The sequence below is a fragment of the Phascolarctos cinereus genome, unplaced genomic scaffold, assembly GCF_003287225.1.
Source record: "Phascolarctos cinereus isolate Bilbo 61053 unplaced genomic scaffold, phaCin_HiC Scaffold_726;HRSCAF=1367, whole genome shotgun sequence".
Lineage (NCBI taxonomy): Eukaryota > Metazoa > Chordata > Mammalia > Diprotodontia > Phascolarctidae > Phascolarctos > Phascolarctos cinereus.
Window position 1 is genome coordinate 409,574,537 of NW_027556098.1, and position 19,590 is coordinate 409,594,126.

Sequence of the window (19,590 nt, forward strand, 5' to 3'; positions counted from 1 at the left end):
AGCGTTTTGTTTTATTTGTCCAAAGTCACACAGGAAGTAAATGGAAGAATCAGAACTTGAAGACGGCTCCTCCTTGTCTGACCATTCTGTGTTACAGGTTGATGGGGGGGGGGGTGCAGTGAAGAGTTTAAATCATCATTAGCCTCACTGTTTCCTGCTTAGACCAGAAAGAGGCTGGGGGCAAGGGTTTGGCTGGAAATAGGAACACGGGCTAGGCAGGTGCAGAAGCTCTGTCTTTGAGACCAGCAAGTGAGGCAGAAGGGCCTGTGCACAAAGAGCAGCCTCTGCCCTCGAATTGCTCAGCACTCGGGTCTTTTGTTTACCCGCCCGCAGGACAGGCAGCCCCTTCCCATTGCCTTTGCCCTGGGTTATGTCTGCTACATCTCTTTTGGGTGGTTTGGCAGAGGACTCTCAACCTGTGGACGCCTCTCTGATTCCAGGAGGGTTTCTGCCTGGGAAGGTAGAAAAGAGGACAGGAGAAAACCGCCCCAGACTGGGAGCCAGGCCCACGTCCAGTCCATTTGGTCTGGGCTTTGTTTGTGTTACATGCATAACCCCGAGCCACCCCGGACTGCTGCGGCTCTCTGATCCCGCCCCGAGGCCTTCTCCTCCCCTCTCATCATGGCCTTGCCTTGTGGCCTTGCCGTGTGCCTGTCTTGATCGGGTGAAGGTCTCTGGCTCTGACCTTCTCTGATTCTGCTGTTAGGGTGCTTTCACCAGCCTTTGAGTATTCACAGTATTCTCCACTGGATCTTCTTTAGATTCTAATGATGGTCGGCTTGCCAGCGGCTGGCAAAACCACGTGGGCTGTCAAACACGCCGCTGCCAACCCCTCCAAGAAGTACAACATCCTCGGCACCAACGCCATCATGGATAAAATGCGGGTGAGTGTGGCGCGGCCGCCGTCCCCCACCTGCTTGTGGCCTTCAGCGGGCCACCAACCGCGTCTCCCCCTGCAGGTGATGGGCCTCCGCCGACAGCGCAACTACGCCGGCCGATGGGATGTCCTCATCCAGCAGGCCACCCAGTGCCTGAACCGCCTCATTCAGATTGCTGCCCGCAAGAAACGCAACTACATTTTGGATCAGGTACTGCCCGCTAGTCCCCGTCAGCCTCTGGGCACGCAGTAGGGAGGTTGCCTTGGCCACACCCCATGGGTTTTTAAGCCTGATGACATCTTATGGCCTTGAGCCTAAACATGTTGCCACCTTCATGGCTTGCAGAAATGTTTCCAAGCCCTTGTGTGTCTTTGTGAGAACATGGGAGCCAAACTGAGCCCTGCGCTTGCCATGGGCTGTGGAAAGGTGTTGGTGCCCCCGGACCTCCACATCCAAGATTGTGACCGGGTAGGGGCGGCACCAGGCAGGGGCAGCACCTGTGCTCTCATCTCCTCTCTGACCCTGAGAACCAGCCTCTCTCTGGGTTTCGTCTCGCAAATGACATGTTTGTATTTAAGATGGGGGCTGGAAGGGTCCCCCATCCAGCCTCCGGCCTCCTCGTGAGGCAAGGAAACTGAGGCCTGCAGAGAGGAAGGGCCTGTCCAAGGCCACCCAGGTATTAAGTCATGGAGCTCAAACTGGGGCCCCTGAGTGTGGGGTGCTCCATCACAACACGGTCCCTTCCCTCCAGGAGTCATCGTGGATGTCCACTTCCTCAGAATCCGTGGTCATTCCCCAGCAGCATCACTTGGGGTGTCCTGGAACAAGTGCCATTAAAACTGCCCAGTGTGCAAAGGATTCAAAACATGCCTTCATCAGACCTGGGAGGAAACCAGCTATAAGAGATGGGGGGGGGGTTGGAAACAGTTGTTCTAGGGAGGCAGTAGCAGAAAACAGTTTATGGGACATGTAGTACGTCCAAGCCCAGATGGGTGGGGCAGTCGCTGCTCTTGGCTTCTTGGGCCTTGAAGATGGGCCAGGTGAGCGTGGGTCACCTGGACAGTCTGCCCGGGCCGGAGGAACCGTCAGTACCTCCAGGGGAGTAGTGAGTACTTCGGGAGCTGGCTCTAGCAGAAGTGCCTCGGCCCACTTAGAGTCCAGCCCATCAGACAGGCCCAGGCCCCACACTGGTGGCCAGTTATTCTCACTTCTGTCGTTGTGACGAGAGTCTGAATGGTCTCAGAAACAGCAGTGTGTGCCCCATCGGGTTGCCAGCCAGCTAGTTTGTGTCCATTGCTATTTGGCTTTGGCTGTGATGCCTCAGTGATGGCAGTGGTGTAGTCACCCTTATAGTGGCACGGGTGCACATGCACACACGCACTCATGCACACACACACACACACACACACACACACACACACACACACACACACACACACACACACACACACCCCGACCAAGACCTGCCACCCCAGAAAACGCCCTACCACCACTGAGCTCACCCGTGGCTTCCTTCTTCTCCGTCTGTAAATCCCACTTGGTGGGAGCTGGTTAAATCAGTAGTGAGACCCCCCCTCTGACCCCTATCTAGATGGGATCTGGGTGGAGTGCCCACTTGGGGCACAGAGAAGTCAGGGGAGTCCAGCAGGCCAAGTGGGGCTTTGTGTGCGTGTATAGCCAGTGTCTCCTTTTACAGTAGCAAGAAAGAAAGAAGCCCTGATGGCATGGAGCGGGCGGGGGGGGGGGATGAGAGCTGCTTGGCTGTCAGAAGCTGGAGTCCTTTGGAGTGTGTGTGCTGGGGTGAATAGAGGACAGGACTTGAGGTCTGAGGACCGGGGTTCAAATTGTGCCTCAGACCTTTCTTAGCTGTGTGGCCTTGAACAAATCCCTTCACTTTTCTGGGCCTCCATTTTCTCATCTGTAAAATGAAAGGGTTGGATTCATTGACCTCTGAGATCCCGTAGATGTGTGGTCTTAATGGTGTGGGTTCAGAGCTCAACTTTGCTTGACCTTGAACAGTTTACCCATCTATGGCCCTTCCTGTCTTCCTCCATGAAACTGTTTGGGCTGGATTAGGTCAGGGATTCTTACCCTTTTTTCTGCCGTAGACCCCTTAGGCATCACCAGAATGCTAGTGGACTGCTCAGATTAATGTCTTCAGATGCATAAAATGCATAGGTTTGCAAAGGAAACGAATTTTATTGGAATAAAGATGTATTTTTTCCATCCTAGTTCGCAGATACCCCCCATCCCATCCTGGTGGTCTTTGGCCTCTGTGCTTTCAAGAGCCCAATGCTTAGGTTTCTGGGTATGCAAGTCTAGACCCAGGACCACCTTTGGGGCTTTTCCCACTTCTCTTATGGCCTTGGCTGTGGTATAAGGAGCTCATGGGCTTGCAGACGAGGAGAGGGAGCTGCCTGTGCTCCCTGAGCTTACATGGAGAGGCCATATGTAGCCTAGCAGCCCCTTCCTCGGGGGCTCCTGCTTACTTCAGGCTGCTCCGAAGACACAGTTCCACAGACATTTGTAAGGGGCAGGGTCTATTGGCCACTCGGTTGTCTGGGGCTGTGAGCTTTCCTCCTCCAGAGTAAATGTTTTAGCCCAGGCCAGGTGGCTTCCCCCTAAGCTGGCCAGCCAATTATTGGCCTTTGACTTTGTTACGGTATACACAGAATAGATCTGGTGAGGGTCTTGAAAGGTTAGTGAGAAGAGGAGGCTCAAAGAGGCCCACAATTGAATCTGGGCACTTATAGGTGTCCACTTGTGTCCTGAACTAGCTTCTCAGCCTCTCCGAACCTCAGTTTCCTCATCTGTGAAATGGGTCTTATCTCTTGCTTGCCTCCCAGAGTTGTGAAGAAAATTCTTTGTAAATATTTAAATGCAATACTAAATGTTAAATAAAATATCTGTAGAGCTGGAAGGGAAGATAATCTAATCCAACCACCTTCATTCACAAGTGAAGAACTTGATGCCCAAAATGAGAAAAGTGACTTGGCCAAGATCTCTTGGGTAGTTGAGTCAGTATTCGAACCCTGGGCCACTGACCCTCCCCAGCTTCTGTACCCATCACCTCATTTTATAGGTGAACGTAAACCTCAAGTTGAGGACTAACTTTCAGGCCAGTCGAGATGGAGTAGAACGTTCAACAGTCTGCTTCTCCCTCCATCCCCAGGGCTCAATCAGCGAGTCTTAGCAGTGCCAGCAGATACTACCAAGGGATAGCTGTCTTAGGAATTGGGCCTTGAGCAGAACAGCCAGGGGGAACAGAATGGCTGCTGCTTTCAATTGTTGTGAGCACTCTCTCTGCCTTGGGGTCCCAGCTGCCTGTCTCCCCTTCTTCCTGCCCCCCATTGTTGGGGTATATGTTCTTCCCAGAAGCCAGGCTAGGGGCCCCATAGGGCCCCTCTGAGATTGGCAGAAGTCAGCAGGATGTTGAAAGAGCTGGTCAGTCCTCAGATCCTCGGGAGGGTGTCTAGTTCCGCCCCATCAAGGAGTCCTCCATCTGCTGCTAACGGATCCCCAGATCAGGCGTCTCCAAAGTAGATTGTTCCTAACTCCTGCTGTCCCAGAGCAGAAGCATTTCCTTAGATCAAGCTCGTTCTGCCCTAATTCCTCTGCCCCCAAACCCCTTCCAGCTGTCCTTCAGATAAATAATGTGGTGGTGCTCCGCACCCTCATCCCCTCCATTAGGAGTCACCTCTCCTGTTTAGTAGCCTAGACTTCCCATCCCTGTTGCCTGTGTGTGGCAGGAAGGAAAAGTGGAGACTGGGAAGAAGAGGTTGACCACCATTAGCCCAAGGACCCATAAGAATGACGCTTCTGTCTGCCACCTTTCCTAAGGCTCTGATCCCGGCATTAGTAGTAGCAGGAATTTTTGAGACCCAGAAGCTTCTTGTTTGTTTCAGGAGGCAGAAGGCTGGCTTTGATACCTGTAGGGCATGTACTTTGAAGAAAGGGGCCCGGTTGTGGGGTTTGCATCAGCTGAATCGGAAACTCTAGGCTGGGAAAGAGCTGTGGCCTGGAGGAAACTCCTGACAGCTGTTGGCAGGCTTGCTGGAGGAAAGTGTCATTCCCACACAGGCCAGCTTTCCATCCCGCACACGTGGTTCCACCAGGAGGGGAGCATAAGCCAAGTCTGGCTCACTCAGGATCAGAGTTTCCTCCTTATTCAGCCTCTGGAACCAAACAGGCCAAAGGAATAGGTCACCAGGGCCCCTTCCTCTGCCTCCCAGATAACCATGTTCTGTAGCTACCCACAGCAGAACCGAAGGGGGCAGTGTTCTCTGACACTCTCCCCACCTACCAGGGAGGGAGCATCCATCACGCCCCATGCGTCTGATTTGTGCAGGGACCTACCTAAGGTGGGTACAGATTGGCACAATAGGAAAAACTAAAGGCCAGCAGAACCGGCTTCCTACGAACGGACGAGCCAGCGCTGCAGGCAACAGCCCCACCGCAGTGCAGCTGTTACGTATCCTAGCAACCAGCCCTGGTGGTCCCTCGGTGACTGCTGTGGCGCCACATCTGGCCCAGGGGCCCCGGGCTCAGGCTGTGTTTGCTGTAGCAACAGCCTCTGAACTGGAACCGTTTCCTCCCCTTTTCCAAGTGGGAAATGGCCAGAAAAACAGCCTCGGCCCCACGCTTGTAGCTGGATTTTAGCCGTTGGATTCATTTTCTAATATTTGCCACCATTGTCGCTAGGAAGCACCTTGGTCTGGGACAGTTTTCAAACCACAAGGTTTGGCCTGTCTCAGTCATCAGTAAGTGGCCTGCTTTACTCCACAGGGGATTCTAGCCACATGTTGGGGAGTGTGTGGTCTTCTGCCCCAGCTCCGTCGGTATAAAAGCAGAAAGACCACTGCGTAATCCAACAGCCCTAAGAACCCTCCCACCAGAACTTGTCCACAAAGACCACAGGGGCCTCAGACCAGTGCACGCCCCTTCCTAGAGGGAAACATTTGAGGTGTTCTGAGACAGTTCACCTGGAATCGGGACCCTGAGTTTATCCAGATCTGACACCAGTGCCATTTAAAGATGTAAAGTGATCCAAAGGGAGGCACAAAAAAGGTGGGGAAGAAGTGGATCCCATCTTCCAGGCGGTGAAGGCAGGAGCATGCCCACTGGTGCATGGCATCGTATCCCAGCTCTAAACTTTTCTACTTGCCAGAGATCTCTCTGTACCTCAGAAGGCGTAAAAAAAAAAAAGCTGTTCTGTGACCAGTAGACTGTGTGCCAAGGTGGTGTTTTTGAAGACTTTTGGATGACACTAGGTGGTGACAAGCAGAGATGGTCAGTGACCTGCTCTGCCAAAAGACTGCTTCCTTGTTGGACTGGGGGGGAAAGGTGCCTTTTAATTAGGGAGATAGGGGGTGGGGTACTTTTGAGAGGTTACGCTCCTGCTGATCGTAGTGAGCTAAGGACCGTGGCTGTTCCATCACCTTTCTCCTCTCACCCCTACCCAGTCAGACCCCCCTCATGGGCCATAGCCGTCAGGAAGTGGAATCCTCGGTGCTTCATGAATCAGCCTGTCCCTTCTCACCTTCCTCACAGAAGATACAACCCAACATGGCTCAGTTAGGAGCAAACTCCCTACTTTTCAGAAGAGGAAGTAGGCCCAGAAAAAAGGACCTTGCCCAGGGAGCCAGGACCCAAGTCTCCTTCTTGGCTTTACCCATTGGCCTGGCCTCCTCGGTGCCCGAGCTTGTAGGTGAGCACCAATTGCTGTGTCAGAGGCAGGCTCCTGAAGCCAAATTCCTTCCATGGCCACCTGCCGTGTAGCCAGTGACCTCCCATCCAGAAAAGCAGAGCATTGCAGGCCCTTTACCTCCTAAAAGCCCCGCTACCTTTAATGCTTTATGGTTTGCCAAGGACTTGCCTTCCAAAGCACGATGTGAAGTGGTGCCAACTAGATGACAACTAGTCATCTTTCGAAGTGGAAGTTCTCCATCTTCATGACTAGACGTGTGCCCCAGGCATGAGGTACACGGGTGCCCCAGCATAGGCTGGCTGACCGCATGAGTGCCTCGTAGAGGGAACTGTTTTGTCCATGCTCACCCTACCCCATTAGATCTCTTTGTCCCTAAAGGAAGGGCTTCCTGTGGAGGATAGTAGTACATTTGAGAGGTTACATCTAAACATACACAAGAGGATATCTGTTTCCAGACAGCTCTGATTGTCTGGTGCTCCAGAAGGCGGCCCTCATCAGAGCCCCCTTCTGCAGTTCGAGGGCGGGCTTGGGGATGTATTTGTATGTCAGCTGACAGGACAGAGGTGGGTTTCTCAAATTCCATCCCCCTTCTGATAGAGTAGAAGCTCTTAGAAGACAGGGCTTGTGGTGTTTGAGCTTTTGTGTCCCCAGCACCTAGCACAGACCCTGGCTATAGAGTGGGTACTTAATAAACACTTCCTTTTGGCACCTTGCTTAAGAGCGCTCTGTGACACCCACCCCTCACCAGCTCACTCAGTATCTTTCCCCTGGCCTGACTTTGTAGCTGCTGTTTTTGTGTATTCCCTGGCAGCATCAGGCTCCTGGCTGACCCTCAGCTCAGCACAATGGGGTGGCTGGGGAGAGCATGGATCACTCTAAGATCTCAGTGTCCGGGAGCAAGGAGTCCACCTGTGAAGCACAAGGGTCCTAGAGGTTGGTCAGGCTCCAGAAACCTAGAGAACCGTCCTGAAAAGGAGGCCAGGGCTCTGCCTTCAGAGTCCACCCACTCACACAGCCACCCCGGAACTCAGTTTCTTCATCGGTAAAATGTCTCTAACTACATGGCTTCAGGGCCTTCCAGCTCTGGCTCCATGATGCTGTACTGGAGTGTCTTCATTGACCCCCCCCAAACTAAAGAATATGCAACAAACAATCGTTTGCCTCTTTGTCACTTATCGCTAGACAAATGTTTATGGATCAGCCCAGAGACGAAAAATGCGTCCTTTTGAAGGTTTCCAACGCAAGGCTATTGTCATCTGTCCCACGGACGAGGACCTGAAAGATCGGACGATAAGACGCACAGATGAAGAGGGGAAGGATGTGCCTGACCACGCCGTGTTAGAAATGAAAGGTAGGAAATGAGGGAGGAAGAGTAGCCAACTCAGTCCTGGCCCCACAGTGTTGGGGGGGGGTGTCTCTTCCTCTCCCTTGCTAGTTTTCTCTTTGCATTTCTTTCTGCCCCTCCTCCCCATGGTTGCCTTTAGTAAAGATATTCCATAGACTCGTTAACAGCCAAGAGGAAAAAGAGATGTCTTTCCCCTGGCCATCTTGTCCTCCTTCCTTCCCCCCACCCCCTGCCACCAAAAAAAAAGCCTGACTGCTAAGAGTCGGTGGTCAGTGTGAGGTGGTAGGAAGAGCATGAGCCTGAGAGTCAGGGGACAGGTGTCCGCTGGCCTTTCACTTAATGAACTGGCTGACTGTACATGAGATGCAGCACGTCTTGGGAAATCTCTTTCCCCCTTTCACTTATCTGTAAACTGGGGACACCTTACCTTACCTGTCCCCCTTGGAGCTGTTGTGAAATTGAGATTCGATGGCCAAAAAGTGATTTGGAAAGACTGAGAGCCCCTGCCCCTCCCATGCAAGGTGATATTAGCAGAGCATTGCTGAAGGGCTGCCCCAGGAAGAGTCCTGCCGGGGGCATCAGGGACTGTGTAAGCATAAGAGGCACGTGGAAATAGAGGGGCTGCTCTCCATACGTTAGGTCATTTTCTTGGATGACCTTCATTCTCTTCTCACTGCCCCCGAATACATTTACCTTCCAGCTCTCTGGGGGCAGAGGGGCTGGCTTTCTTGCCTCCAAGGTGAGCTTGTTTCTCGGGCCCTGGAAGTAGTTGACCATGTCTCCTTTCTTCCTCTCCCCTCCTGGGCACACCCCAAAGCCAACTTCACACTGCCCAACGTCGGGGACTTTCTGGATGAAGTCCTTTTCATCGAACTCCAGCGGGAGGAGGCTGACAAGCTGGTGCGACAGTACAATGAAGAGGGCAGGAAGGCCGGACCTCCTCCAGAGAAACGCTTTGATAGTCGTGGGGGCAGCAACTCAGGAGGCTTCCGGGGCCGGGGAGGCGCTGGGGGCTTCCAGCGATATGACAACCGAGGACCACCTGGGGGCAACCGAGGGGGCTTCCAGAACCGAGGGGGCAGCAGTGGCGGTGGTGGCAGCGGCGGCAGTGGTGGCGGCGGCAGCTACCGAGGAGGTAACGCGGTCCTCCCTTCCTTTCCTTCTCTCTGTTCCCGGGTCAGCATAGCTGGGTGATTGCCTACGACTTTATGGGGCCATTTTATCTTTTCCTCTGATGGTAACAGGGTTGCCCTTTTCCCCGACCCAGCCAACAGGGGATGCCTTCTGAAAGGCATCTCTAGCATGTATCCCCATCCCTGACCTAGCTTCCAAGATCATGGACTGGGGAGTTAGTCTGTTTGGGAAGACAAAACACACAAGTGAAGTTCGTAACATAAATGTGGAGATGAGAGGCAGGTCAGGACCAGGAAGACCTGGGTTCAGATCCCACTCCTGGCACATTGCTGTGTGACCTTGGGTGAGTCACTTCTCAGTGTTCCAAGTCACTGCCATCGTGTGCTCCGTGGCAGAGAAGAGGCTGTTCTGCCTTGGGAGGGTTTCCTTAGCTGGGAGTTGCCTCTGTCATTGAGGGCCCAGGTCCAGTCCTCTCTGGCAGAAGTGAAAGTGGAAAAGCCTCAGTGTCTGGTCAAAGAAACACTGGGCCTTAGAGTCAGGAGCCCCGACTCACAGCGTCAGTGTACTGATCTAGGCAAGTCCTTCCCCTCGGTTTTTTCATCTGTAAAATGGTATCCTTAGTGCTTGAGCTGGAGGAAAAGCATGTTGGTAAACTTCAGCCTGTTCTAGTGACAAACTGTGAAGCTGCCTCACTGGGACCAAAACAACTTGTAGCTTAGGCCACCCTGTGGGCCTGAGCAGAACAAATCCAAATCAAAACTCCTTTCCCTTCCTTCAACTGACTCTGAGATGTCTGGCTGTCCCGAGTCACCCACCATGGATGGCTCCTGCCAGAATGTGAGGCACGTGACCAGGGCAGAGTCCAGCTGGACCCTTTCCTCCCTTTGTGAAGCTAGTCTTTTGAATATAAGTGAAGGCCATGACATAAGTATAAATTTCCATTTTGTCCGTTCAGTCTATCCTTCAAGCACATTGATATATCTTATTCTTTGTTAGTGATTGTTATCTGCATATTTGCTAAATACCACGTGTCATTAGTGAGGTCCCTTCCAGCTCTGAGTCTGTGCTTCTATGACTGTCATTCAAAAAATTGGAAAAACAGTCAATACTAGTGAGCCAGCAATAGATCTTTGGGACCCGGCACTAGAGACATTCGCCAATAATGATATGTCACCATTAATGACAGTCTGGGTTTGCTCATTCAGCCACTTCTTAGCCCCCTGCCTGTACTGTCACCCAGTCTAGATCTCTTCCTCGTTCTCCACAAGAATATACCCAAACCTGGAAGACTTGTCAAGTGCCCACACCTGCACCAGCTCACCACTCAAAGGAAGCCAAGAGCGAGCCTGTTGAAGAGGCCCATCTCTTTGGTGTGGTGTGGCTGCTGCCTCACTAATCTCATCACGTTGAGCTGGGGGTGCTGGGTCCAAGCTAGCATTTGGCCAGGTATGCATAGCAGCAGCCAGCACAAGACCTTTACAGATATGATCTCCATTTACAGTTGAGGAAACCAAGGCAGATAGAGATGAAGTGACTTGCCTAGGGTCACACAGCTGGTCAGTGGCTGGATCTGAACTCAGGATTCCTGACTCTGTTCTTCCTCTGTGCCACCTAAAGTCCAGCTCCCTGGCTTCTAGTTTGCAAGGCCTTTACTGTTCCTCCTCAGTTGTGGAGCTGCCCAGCTCTGGTACTGGTTTCCAATCTCCCAAGCGTCCATGAAAGCAGCAGCCATCTCCTGCCCATTACCCGCTTCTGTCCTTGTTCTTCCTTGGCTTCTGGTCCTTCTCCTTGATCTTGTCTCCAGTGTAGCGTTTCTGAGGCCGGTCGGGTATATTTTGTGTCAGTCGCCAGCTTCAGTGCTCCTGACGCTGCTGTGTCTCGTTAAAACCCGTGAGGGGAGGTGCTGTTGTCCTTGGTTTACAGATGAGGAAACTAAGGCAGGCAAGTTAAACGGCATGCCCAGGATCTCACAGCCAGGAAATGTCTGAGGCCAGATTTGAATTCAGCTATTCCTGAGTCCCCTGCAGTGCGTGAAGTCAGAAAGACCCGAGTTCAGATCCAGCCTCAGACACGTGCCCCAGGCCAGTCACTCAAACTCTTCTGCCTCTGCTTCCTCAGCTGTGGAATGGGGAGAATAATAGCACTTCCCCTCTGAGGCCAAGTTGTAAGGCCGAAGAGAGTTTGTAGAGCACCACATGGTGGTAGTCTGTGCTATTGCTCTCCAAGGATATGCCGCTCTTGTCGTGAGGCTTCACTATCTTAGTTAACTTCGCTTCTGCTTCGCATTTTAAAGACTCCCGTGTAGCTAGTGATAGCAGCATCTTTTGGAGTCAATTTGGACTCTCTTCTGCCCTGTCTTCTACCTTTGTGATAATCACTCAGCCCCTCTGGACTCAGGGTTCTTTGCCCATAGGATGAGGTGGTTATGCTGGACGATCTGGGAACTAAGGGATTTTTAGAACATCCGTGGGGATCTCCAGACCCCATCCCTGGAGTCAGGAAGACCAGAGTTCAAATCCCACCTCGGACATGGACTAGCTATGTGACCCTGGGCAAGTCATCTGTTAAATGAGCTGGAGAAGGAAATGGCAAACCACTCCAGTATCTCTGCCAAGAAAACCCCAAATGGGGTCACAGAGAGTCGGACACAGCTGAGATGATGGAATGGCAGTCATAATGCCCGATCCTTAGGCACACTCAAGGCATTTACGATGCTTGTCCAGTGAACGAATGGGGGCAGTGACAAGTCCTATTCCGTTTCAGCTCGAGGGGCTTATCACTCAGGGCCTGAGAGCTCCTGATCGCTCCTTCCACGTTACAGATGAGGCTCGGATCAGTGCCCAGTTCTCCTGGCTCTGCTCGGGGCTCATCCTGCCACTCTGGGGTTGCACTAAACCTAGTATTGCCCCCCAAAAAATTCTCTCTACTCGGTAGGCCCTGAGTGAAGTGAGTGGCCACCTGACCAAATGACCTTTTGCTGGTTCCAGGTTTCAACCGAGGTGGGGGTGGAAGCAATAACAGTGGCGGGGGCTACACTCAGAACCGTTGGGGCAGCAGTAACCGGGACAGCAGCTCCAATAGCCGAGGGGGCTACACTCGAACCCCTCAGCCACAGAACTACCCCCCTGCCAGGAGCCAGCCCCCCAGCAGCAGCGGCGGCAGCAGCACCAGTGGCACCAGCTACAAAAGCAGCACCATCCCCACCTCGGGGGCCAGCAGCGGCAGCAGCAACCCTCCAGTCAGCAGCTACAGCCCCCCCCAGGTGAGGCCCGCCACGAGAGTGGGGAGTGAGCGGGGTGGTGGCCCCCGGCTCACTCAGAGCTCTTGTCACAGAGGCACTCAAGTCAGTCAGCAATGATAAGAGCTGAGCCTCTAGAGAAGCCAGGGGTTTAGAGGGGACACCCAGGGCAGCCCAGAGGCCTGGCCATTTAGTCTTTCTGGTGCCCTTTCTCCCTCGTATGAGCACAAACCAGCCAGTGCCCTCGATGAAGGGACTGGATTGGAGCAGGGGCTCTTGACCTTTTGGAGTGTCTCGGATCCCTTGGGCAGCCAGTCTGATGAAGCCTGTGGACTCTTTTCCAAAAACATGTCTTTAAATGCATAAAATGAGGTACATAGGATTACAAAGAAAGCCAGTTATCTTGAAATGCAGCTTTCTAAATATTTTAAGAAGAAAAAAGCAGCACAGCTAGGTGGCAAAGTGGGTAGAGCACCAGCCCTGGAATCAGGAGGACCAGAGTTCAAATGTGGCCTCGGACGCTTGACAGTTAGTAGCTCTGTGACCCTGGGCAAGTCATTTAACTCCAATTGCCTCACCCAAAAAAAACCAAGTTTATAGCCCCCAAGTAAAGACTCTCCTATCTCAAACCTTGTTCCTTCTCAGTGTGGGCAGGAGGCCCATGGTGTGGTCTGTCTTTGGGGTACCCACGTCCCTTACTCCCCGAGTTGCCATTGAGGAAATGGAGCTCAACCCCTGGGAACTGCTTGTGGACATGTTTCCTGCCAGACAGGCGGCATCAGCATCCTGTCTTAAGAGCTAACTTGATAGGAGGCCTTAGTGGTCTTTTTGTCCAGGCTTTCATTTCACAGATGAGGCACCTGACACCTAGGGTTGGGTCACTTGCCCAAGGTCTCCAAGGAGGGAAGCTTGGACATGCACCTCAGGCGTCTGACCTCCCTTGGTCATATGCTCAGCGGTGGGGAGGGACACCTGGTGCCCACTGCCTCCAGGTGCTGTGATGATCCCTGATTATCTGGAAGAACCGATTCTAAACTGGCCACCCAGACTGGGGCCAGAAGAACCTCTGTGGTCTGTAGCCCAGGGCCTCACTAGGCCTCAAACCCAGGTCTGACGACGTCCCGGGAAGACATGAAAGTCCTAAGGTCCATCAAACCACATTGGGGGGGGGGGGGTGAGAACAGGTACAGCCTCAGGTCTGTCCTGGGCCTGTCTACAAATCACTCTGTTTTCCTTTGCAGCAAACTTATACCCCAACCTATAATCAGGGAGGGTACACCCAGCCAGCTTACACCGCGCCTCCACCTCCTCCGCCGCCACCCCCTCCCACCTACAACTATGGGAGCTATGCCACCTACACCCCACCCTACACCACCCCCCCGCCACCCCCTACCGGACAGACCTACAGTCAACAGAACTATAACCAGTATCAGCAGGTACGCCCTAGGAAAGGAGGGAGTGTGTGTGTGCGCGTGTATGTGTGTTGTGCGTGTGAATATGAAAGGGTGTGAATGCATGTGCGTGTATGTGTGTTTGTGTATGAATGCATGTGTATATGCACGCATGTGAGTGTGTGTGGTGTGTGTGTGATGCCTCATGTGATCTGGGCCTCAGAGAAGTTGGCCCAAGGGAGAGCACTGGGGCAGTGAGCTCACAGTCTGGCCCTCTCTGTAACCCCCCTGCGCTGCCATCCTCGTCCTTTCCTGACACAGGGGCAGGAGGCGGTGGCCCAGCAGAACACAGGCCCTGTGAATGTTGACTGTGTGCATATGCACGTGTGTGTGAATGGATGAAGTCCAGGGCGTTTTCTGGCCAGGTGGCCTCTGAGCACCTAGAGTTGGGCCGCCCTGCCCCAGGTGCTGAAGCCTTGTGTTCTCTTTCCCCCCTATCTCCAGTATGCCCAGCAATGGAACCAGTACTACCAGGGCCAGTGGCCGCCATACTACGGCAACTATGACTACGGGAGCTATTCGGGGAACACACAGGGGGGCTCGAGTACGCAGTAGCGGGGGCTGCCCCACAGGCAGAGACCACACCCTCCAGCCTGGGCCGAAGGGCAGCTGCCGCCTTGCCTGGCCATGTCCGTCCGTCCGTCTGTCCATCCGTCCTCAGCTCCTGCCTTTCTTGCCCATCCTCCCGTTGAGAAGGCGCGTGATTTCTTCATCCTCTCCCACAATTTTTACAGTTCCACAATGCAGAAAAAAAAAAGAACCCCCCCCCCTTTGCTTTTCTTTTTTTCTTTTTGAAACACCAGCCCTGTGCTGCCCATCCCTGCCCCTTCCCCACTCGGAGGCTTCAGGGGCCTCCAGTGGATAGCACTCAGTAGCTCCAGGGGCCAGAGGAGAGCCCAGGGTGGCCACACCTGCTGCCTTGATTTCTCCTCCTCCCCCTCAGATTTCCAGGCCTTCTTGAAACCGACCCCTGCTGGAGATGTTTTATTGTCTGAGACATTGCAGAAAAAAACAAAAAAAAAAAAAAGAAAAAAGACGGAGGGAGGAAGAGGCAAGCCAGATGTTTTATGGTAATTATGCTGTTTTTTAATTTTTAGAATTTATGTCAGTTTTTACTGTGGGACGGCTGTTAATATTTCATCAAGGTAACAATTTCTTTGCTGAGTTCAGGTGACTGAGGAAGAGCGCGCATCCACTTGGGAAATGAAACCACAAAATCATCTTTAACCTAACTTTTTATACAATGTCTAAGTTCCCGTAACTTTGCACACACGCTTCTGTGTTGAGTTGAATTGTAACTGCTTTTTGTATTTGGAGAGAGTGACTATTGAACTTTAAAACTTTTATTCTAGACGTGCTGGTGGTCTCTTGGGGAGGGAGGGAGCGTGAGCGGCAAGGGATGGGAAGGGGGAGGCCCTTGGAGAAGGCCCAGACCCAGGGTCGCACTCCACGGGCAGAGCACCAGTTCTCAGGAAACAGTGTGGCTGCCACCTCCGTGTAGTTCCCCCAGCCCATTTCCCTTGGGCCTTCCTTCTTGTTTTCTTCACCTACACCCCAAATCAGCCAAGTATTCAAGCCCCTAATGTGTGCGGAGGCCTGTGAGGAAGAGAGAACCAGACGTAGGAAGGCTCTGTGACTTGCCCCAGGCTATACAGGTCACGTCCGAGCCTCTGGCACAAAGGCGGCATTGCCGGCAGAGAGGACCACAGGGGTCAGAGACCGCCTCCCAGCTGCCCTTTCTCCAAGGACACCATGTTGGGGAGAGGCCTCCAAAGGAGCGAGACCTCCCCTCTGGGGAGGGCCAGAGTGAGCGAGGGAAGGAGAAGCTGGTGTGTGCCGGGCACAGGCTGGGGTGGTGAGACCGAGACCCCTGGGGGCCCTGGGGAAGCTAGGGCTGGACGTGTTAACCCCACTGAGCCTCAGGTGAAGTGACTGCCTCCCAGGGTCACAGTGTGGCAGGGCTCAGAGGGGTCATCCAACAGCATCCCACACAGCTCACCCCAGAAAGCCTTTGTGCAGCCCCCAAATCCTGGCGAGTGCCCTCTGTCAGGCACCCCTGACCATGACCACTGTGTTAGACTGAGGGCACAGAGGAGCACGGCAGGATGAGCTTCAGGACCAAGCGGCGGTGGGGCTGCAGTTTGGTAGCTCGGGTGGGGGAAGGATGGATTAGAGTGGGAAGAAGGAAGGGGTGAGGAGGGCCCAGATGAGGGTGGTAGTGATGTAAATGGGGAGCCATTGGATGCAAAAAAAGGAAAGGGAGGATTGACTCAGAGTGTATCTGGAAGGACTGTAGTGCCCTCAGCAAAAAGGGACGAGTTTGGGGAGGGGAGCCAATGAGTTATGTTTGCAATGTGCCTAGCTTGAGATGTGAGGGGGATGGGATGGAGATAGGCTGAGAGTGATGCGAGACTGAAGAGGAACTGTGTGCACCCCTGTCCCCGTGGATTAAGGGTGAATGGGCAGCCCAGCTGTTGGGATGCGCACCGCAGAGGGGGCGGGGCCTGGGCCGTTTCCTGACATCTACTCTGGCCGCAGACTGACCTGTAGCTCTCCCTGCTGGCTTTCTTCTCCTTTGCCCTCTTCCCTTTGAACATCCCAACAAAGATGGTGCCTTAAGATGGACACTGCATTCCTGAGAAGGAAGGCGGTACAAATTGCATACCCACTTTGCAGAAGCAGAAACTGGCTCAAGCAAACTGACCTGCCTGTGTTATGTGAGGACGTGGAAGGATTGAGAAACGAGGCCTGAAAAGTGGGTGACCACTCTCTTCTCCCTCCCCTCATCATGCTTGTCCTGCATGGGCTACCACCCCTCTGCAAGGTCCCTCCCCCCACAGCCTCCCAAGGCTAGGATCTGGGATTGCCACAGAGGCCCTCCAGCTTCCCTGTCACTAGACTAAGCTGTCTCCACAAGTCTGAGGCTCTACAAGCCTTGTAATGAGTGATTGTCTGGAGGAAAGCAGAAGGTCCCCTTTGGCAAGCTTAGACTCCCTGAGACAGTGAATGGTGGTGGGAGGGCAGTGCAGAACTGGATCCTGCAGCAGGGCTGGGTCAGTGCAGTCCAGATCAAGTGGAAGCTGCACACCGACCTAGAAAACCGTACACTTCCCTGGATTTCTTTTCCATTACTTTGCCACATATCTCCCGCTCTGATCTGGTTCAGGGCCACGCTTCGCAGCGTCCCAGCTGTGTGTCTGACAGCTCTGCTCGGGTTCTGACTCTGCAGTTGGTCTTCAACATCCAAAAAGGTCGGTCATCAAGCTTGTTCCTCATGACAGCTCTGAGGGCTACCCTAAGTCTCCAGGCCACAAGGCCTCAGTTCCTCCCGCTGATCCTTGGTGTCATTCCCCGGTCTGCCCTCCTGTTTGTCAGTGGCTTAAGTAAAAATGCCCAGAACTGGGCCCATTCCAGAGTGGGGCTATATTGAGTCAGTGCCAGAGCCGGCAGGCTTAGAAATACCAACTGTTTCAAGCTCCAAATGGGAGCTGATGAGCCCAAAGGGCGGCTGAACACTAGGCCTCTCATCGCAGCCTTCGGGTAAGCCAGCTTTCTAACTACCATTTCACTGTTGACTCACTGGTCTATGTGTCCAGTAGAATCCCCAATTGTTCAGTCATGTCCATGGGGTTTTCTTGGCAAGGATCCTGGAGTGCTTTGCCATTTCCTTTTCCAGTGGATTAAGGCAAAGAGTTACAAGGCATGTTGGGGCCAGAAAAGGAAGCTGAGACCTACCCAAAGTAACAGGATTTCAGCCGAGGTCATCTGACTCCAAAGGTTCATGTAACTGAATTATAAAAATTGGGCCTTCCTTTCCTGTTGGAATTAGGACAGGTCACTAGGTCTCTCCCCCCACCTGAAAATGAAGGGTTCATGGACTAATATGGTTCATATCTGAAAGGGGACTTAGAAGTCCCAGAGTTTAACGCCTCTCATTTTATAGCTGGGGATACGGGCCCAGAGATGGGGGAGCTCTTGCCCAAGAGCTGAACCTCCCTAGCAGCTCTGTCCTGGGTCTGCTCTCGAGTGAAAATAAGGCCCTCATTGCTACTCGGTGGCGATAATGTTCCCTGATGTTCTAGAATTCCGCTCCTCAGCTGTCACCTTCCTCTTCCTTTCTGTCCTTCCTCCCTCTTCTGTCCTCTCCATTTTCCACTTCAAAACTGCCCCCTTCTCTCCTCTGCTTCAGGCCCTGGGAAAGAGGTGGTCTGTCTCCCTGCCAAAGCCAAGCCTTGATGCCATCTTTTCTGTCTGTTCTATTTGTTTGCCTCTCCAGTCCCCTTATCTGTGGGCTTCTTCCCCAGCTGGCTACAAACATTCTCAGGTCTCGTCTGTTCTTCATTTGACCCTATCATCCCTCCTTTAATCTCTCTTCTATTTCACAGCAGAACTCTTAGGAAAAGCCTTCTACATTCGTTACCTCCACAACCCCACCTTCCACACACCTCTTGACTCCTAGCAATCTGGCTTCTGACCCCATCGCTGGTCTGAAGCCTCTCCAAGTTTAGATTGATTTCATAATTTCTAAATCTGGTGGCCTTTTCTAAGTCCACATCTTGCTTGTCTCTGTATTTCCAGTAGCTAGCACAATGTTCAATGGATTCTTAATCACTCCTCAAATTTTGACACAACCAACCCTCTTCCTGGAAGCTTTGTCCTTCCTTTCCACGTTCCACATTCTCCTTTAGGTGTGACCAGTCCTTGGTCTCCATTGCTAAGTCATCATCCACGTCCCTGTACCCTAAGCACAGATAGTGTTTCTGTAGTGCTTATTATGTGCCAGGCACTGTTATAGATATCTCCTTGGACCCACTGGTATCTTGGACTCTTTCTAGTGACACCATCATATCTCATGGGTTAAATCTTTCATATGGGATGCCCACTCCTTGGCAGAGTGGGAGGGGAAGTCTGTGGGTGTCAATTTTTTTTCCCATGTATTGGTTCGTTGAATTTTCTTCGGTAACTTTTTAAAAGATTCAGTTATTAGGAATGAGCAAGGGTGGGGCATAGGGGAAAATTTAGGCAACGTTAAAAAAAAAAAAACTTAAAATCAGTTCTGTGGTTTTTTTAAACCCTCCATCCCCTATGCAGATGATTCCCAAAACTATCACATCCAGACCTGATCTCTCTCCAACTGCCTGCCGAACACTTCAGCTTCTCCCTTAGATATCTGGAACTTTTTTATTTTTTAGGCAATTAGGGTTGAGTGACTTGCCCAGGGTCACACAGCTAGTAAGTGTCAAGTGTTTGGTCTGAAGCCGGATTTGAACTCAGGTCCTCCTGACTTCAGGGCTGGTGCTCTATCCACTGCGCCACCTAGCTGCCCTGACATCTGGAACTCTTGATGACCAAAACAGAGCCCACTCAGCTTCCCAGCCTTGACTTCCCTCTCTCTCCTACATCCCCTTACCAAGCCTTGTCAGTTCTACCTTCCCAGCATTTCACATCCCTCTACTCACAGGGCTATCACGCTGTCACCTAGATCACTAGGGATCTGTGCAATCACCTTGGTTTCCCTGCTTCCATACAACTGCCAGAACCATTTTGGCGGGAGGGGGGCTAGGTGATGGGGTTAAGTGACTTGCCCAGGGTCACACAGCTAGTGTTATGAGTCTGGCTCCGGATTTGAACTCGGGTCCTCCTGAATCCAGGGCCAGTGCTCTATGCACTGCGTCGCCTAGCTGCCCTCAAAACCATCTTTCTAAAGCACAGGTCTGACCACATCTCTCTCAAGAGTTCAGTAGTTCCCAGATTGCCTCTAGGATTTCAGAATGCAAATTCCTCAGCTTGGCAAAGCCTGGCTTCAGCTTTTCTGCCCACACTTCATTCACATTCCA

At 52.6% G+C, this 19,590-nt stretch overlaps 1 protein-coding gene across 3 annotated transcripts in view; it reads left to right on the plus strand.

Annotated features, from left to right (window-relative positions):
• HNRNPUL1 (heterogeneous nuclear ribonucleoprotein U like 1) overlaps positions 1-15,104 on the plus strand; it is a 30,792-nt gene extending 15,688 nt beyond the window's left edge. For 2 of the 3 annotated variants that reach the window (XM_020978426.2, XM_020978424.2), the window contains exons 9-15: positions 762-884; positions 960-1,088; positions 7,768-7,936; positions 8,748-9,065; positions 12,052-12,326; positions 13,544-13,738; positions 14,198-14,471. In XM_020978426.2, coding sequence (XP_020834085.1) covers positions 762-884; positions 960-1,088; positions 7,768-7,936; positions 8,748-9,065; positions 12,052-12,326; positions 13,544-13,738; positions 14,198-14,308 — 1,320 coding nt within the window. In that variant the 3' untranslated portion in view covers positions 14,309-14,471. Of the gene's footprint in view, positions 1-761; positions 885-959; positions 1,089-7,767; positions 7,937-8,747; positions 9,066-12,051; positions 12,327-13,543; positions 13,739-14,197 lie in introns of all 3 variants that reach the window. The other variant, XM_078145824.1, reaches the window with a different exon arrangement.
• The last annotated feature ends 4,486 nt before the right edge of the window (positions 15,105-19,590 follow it).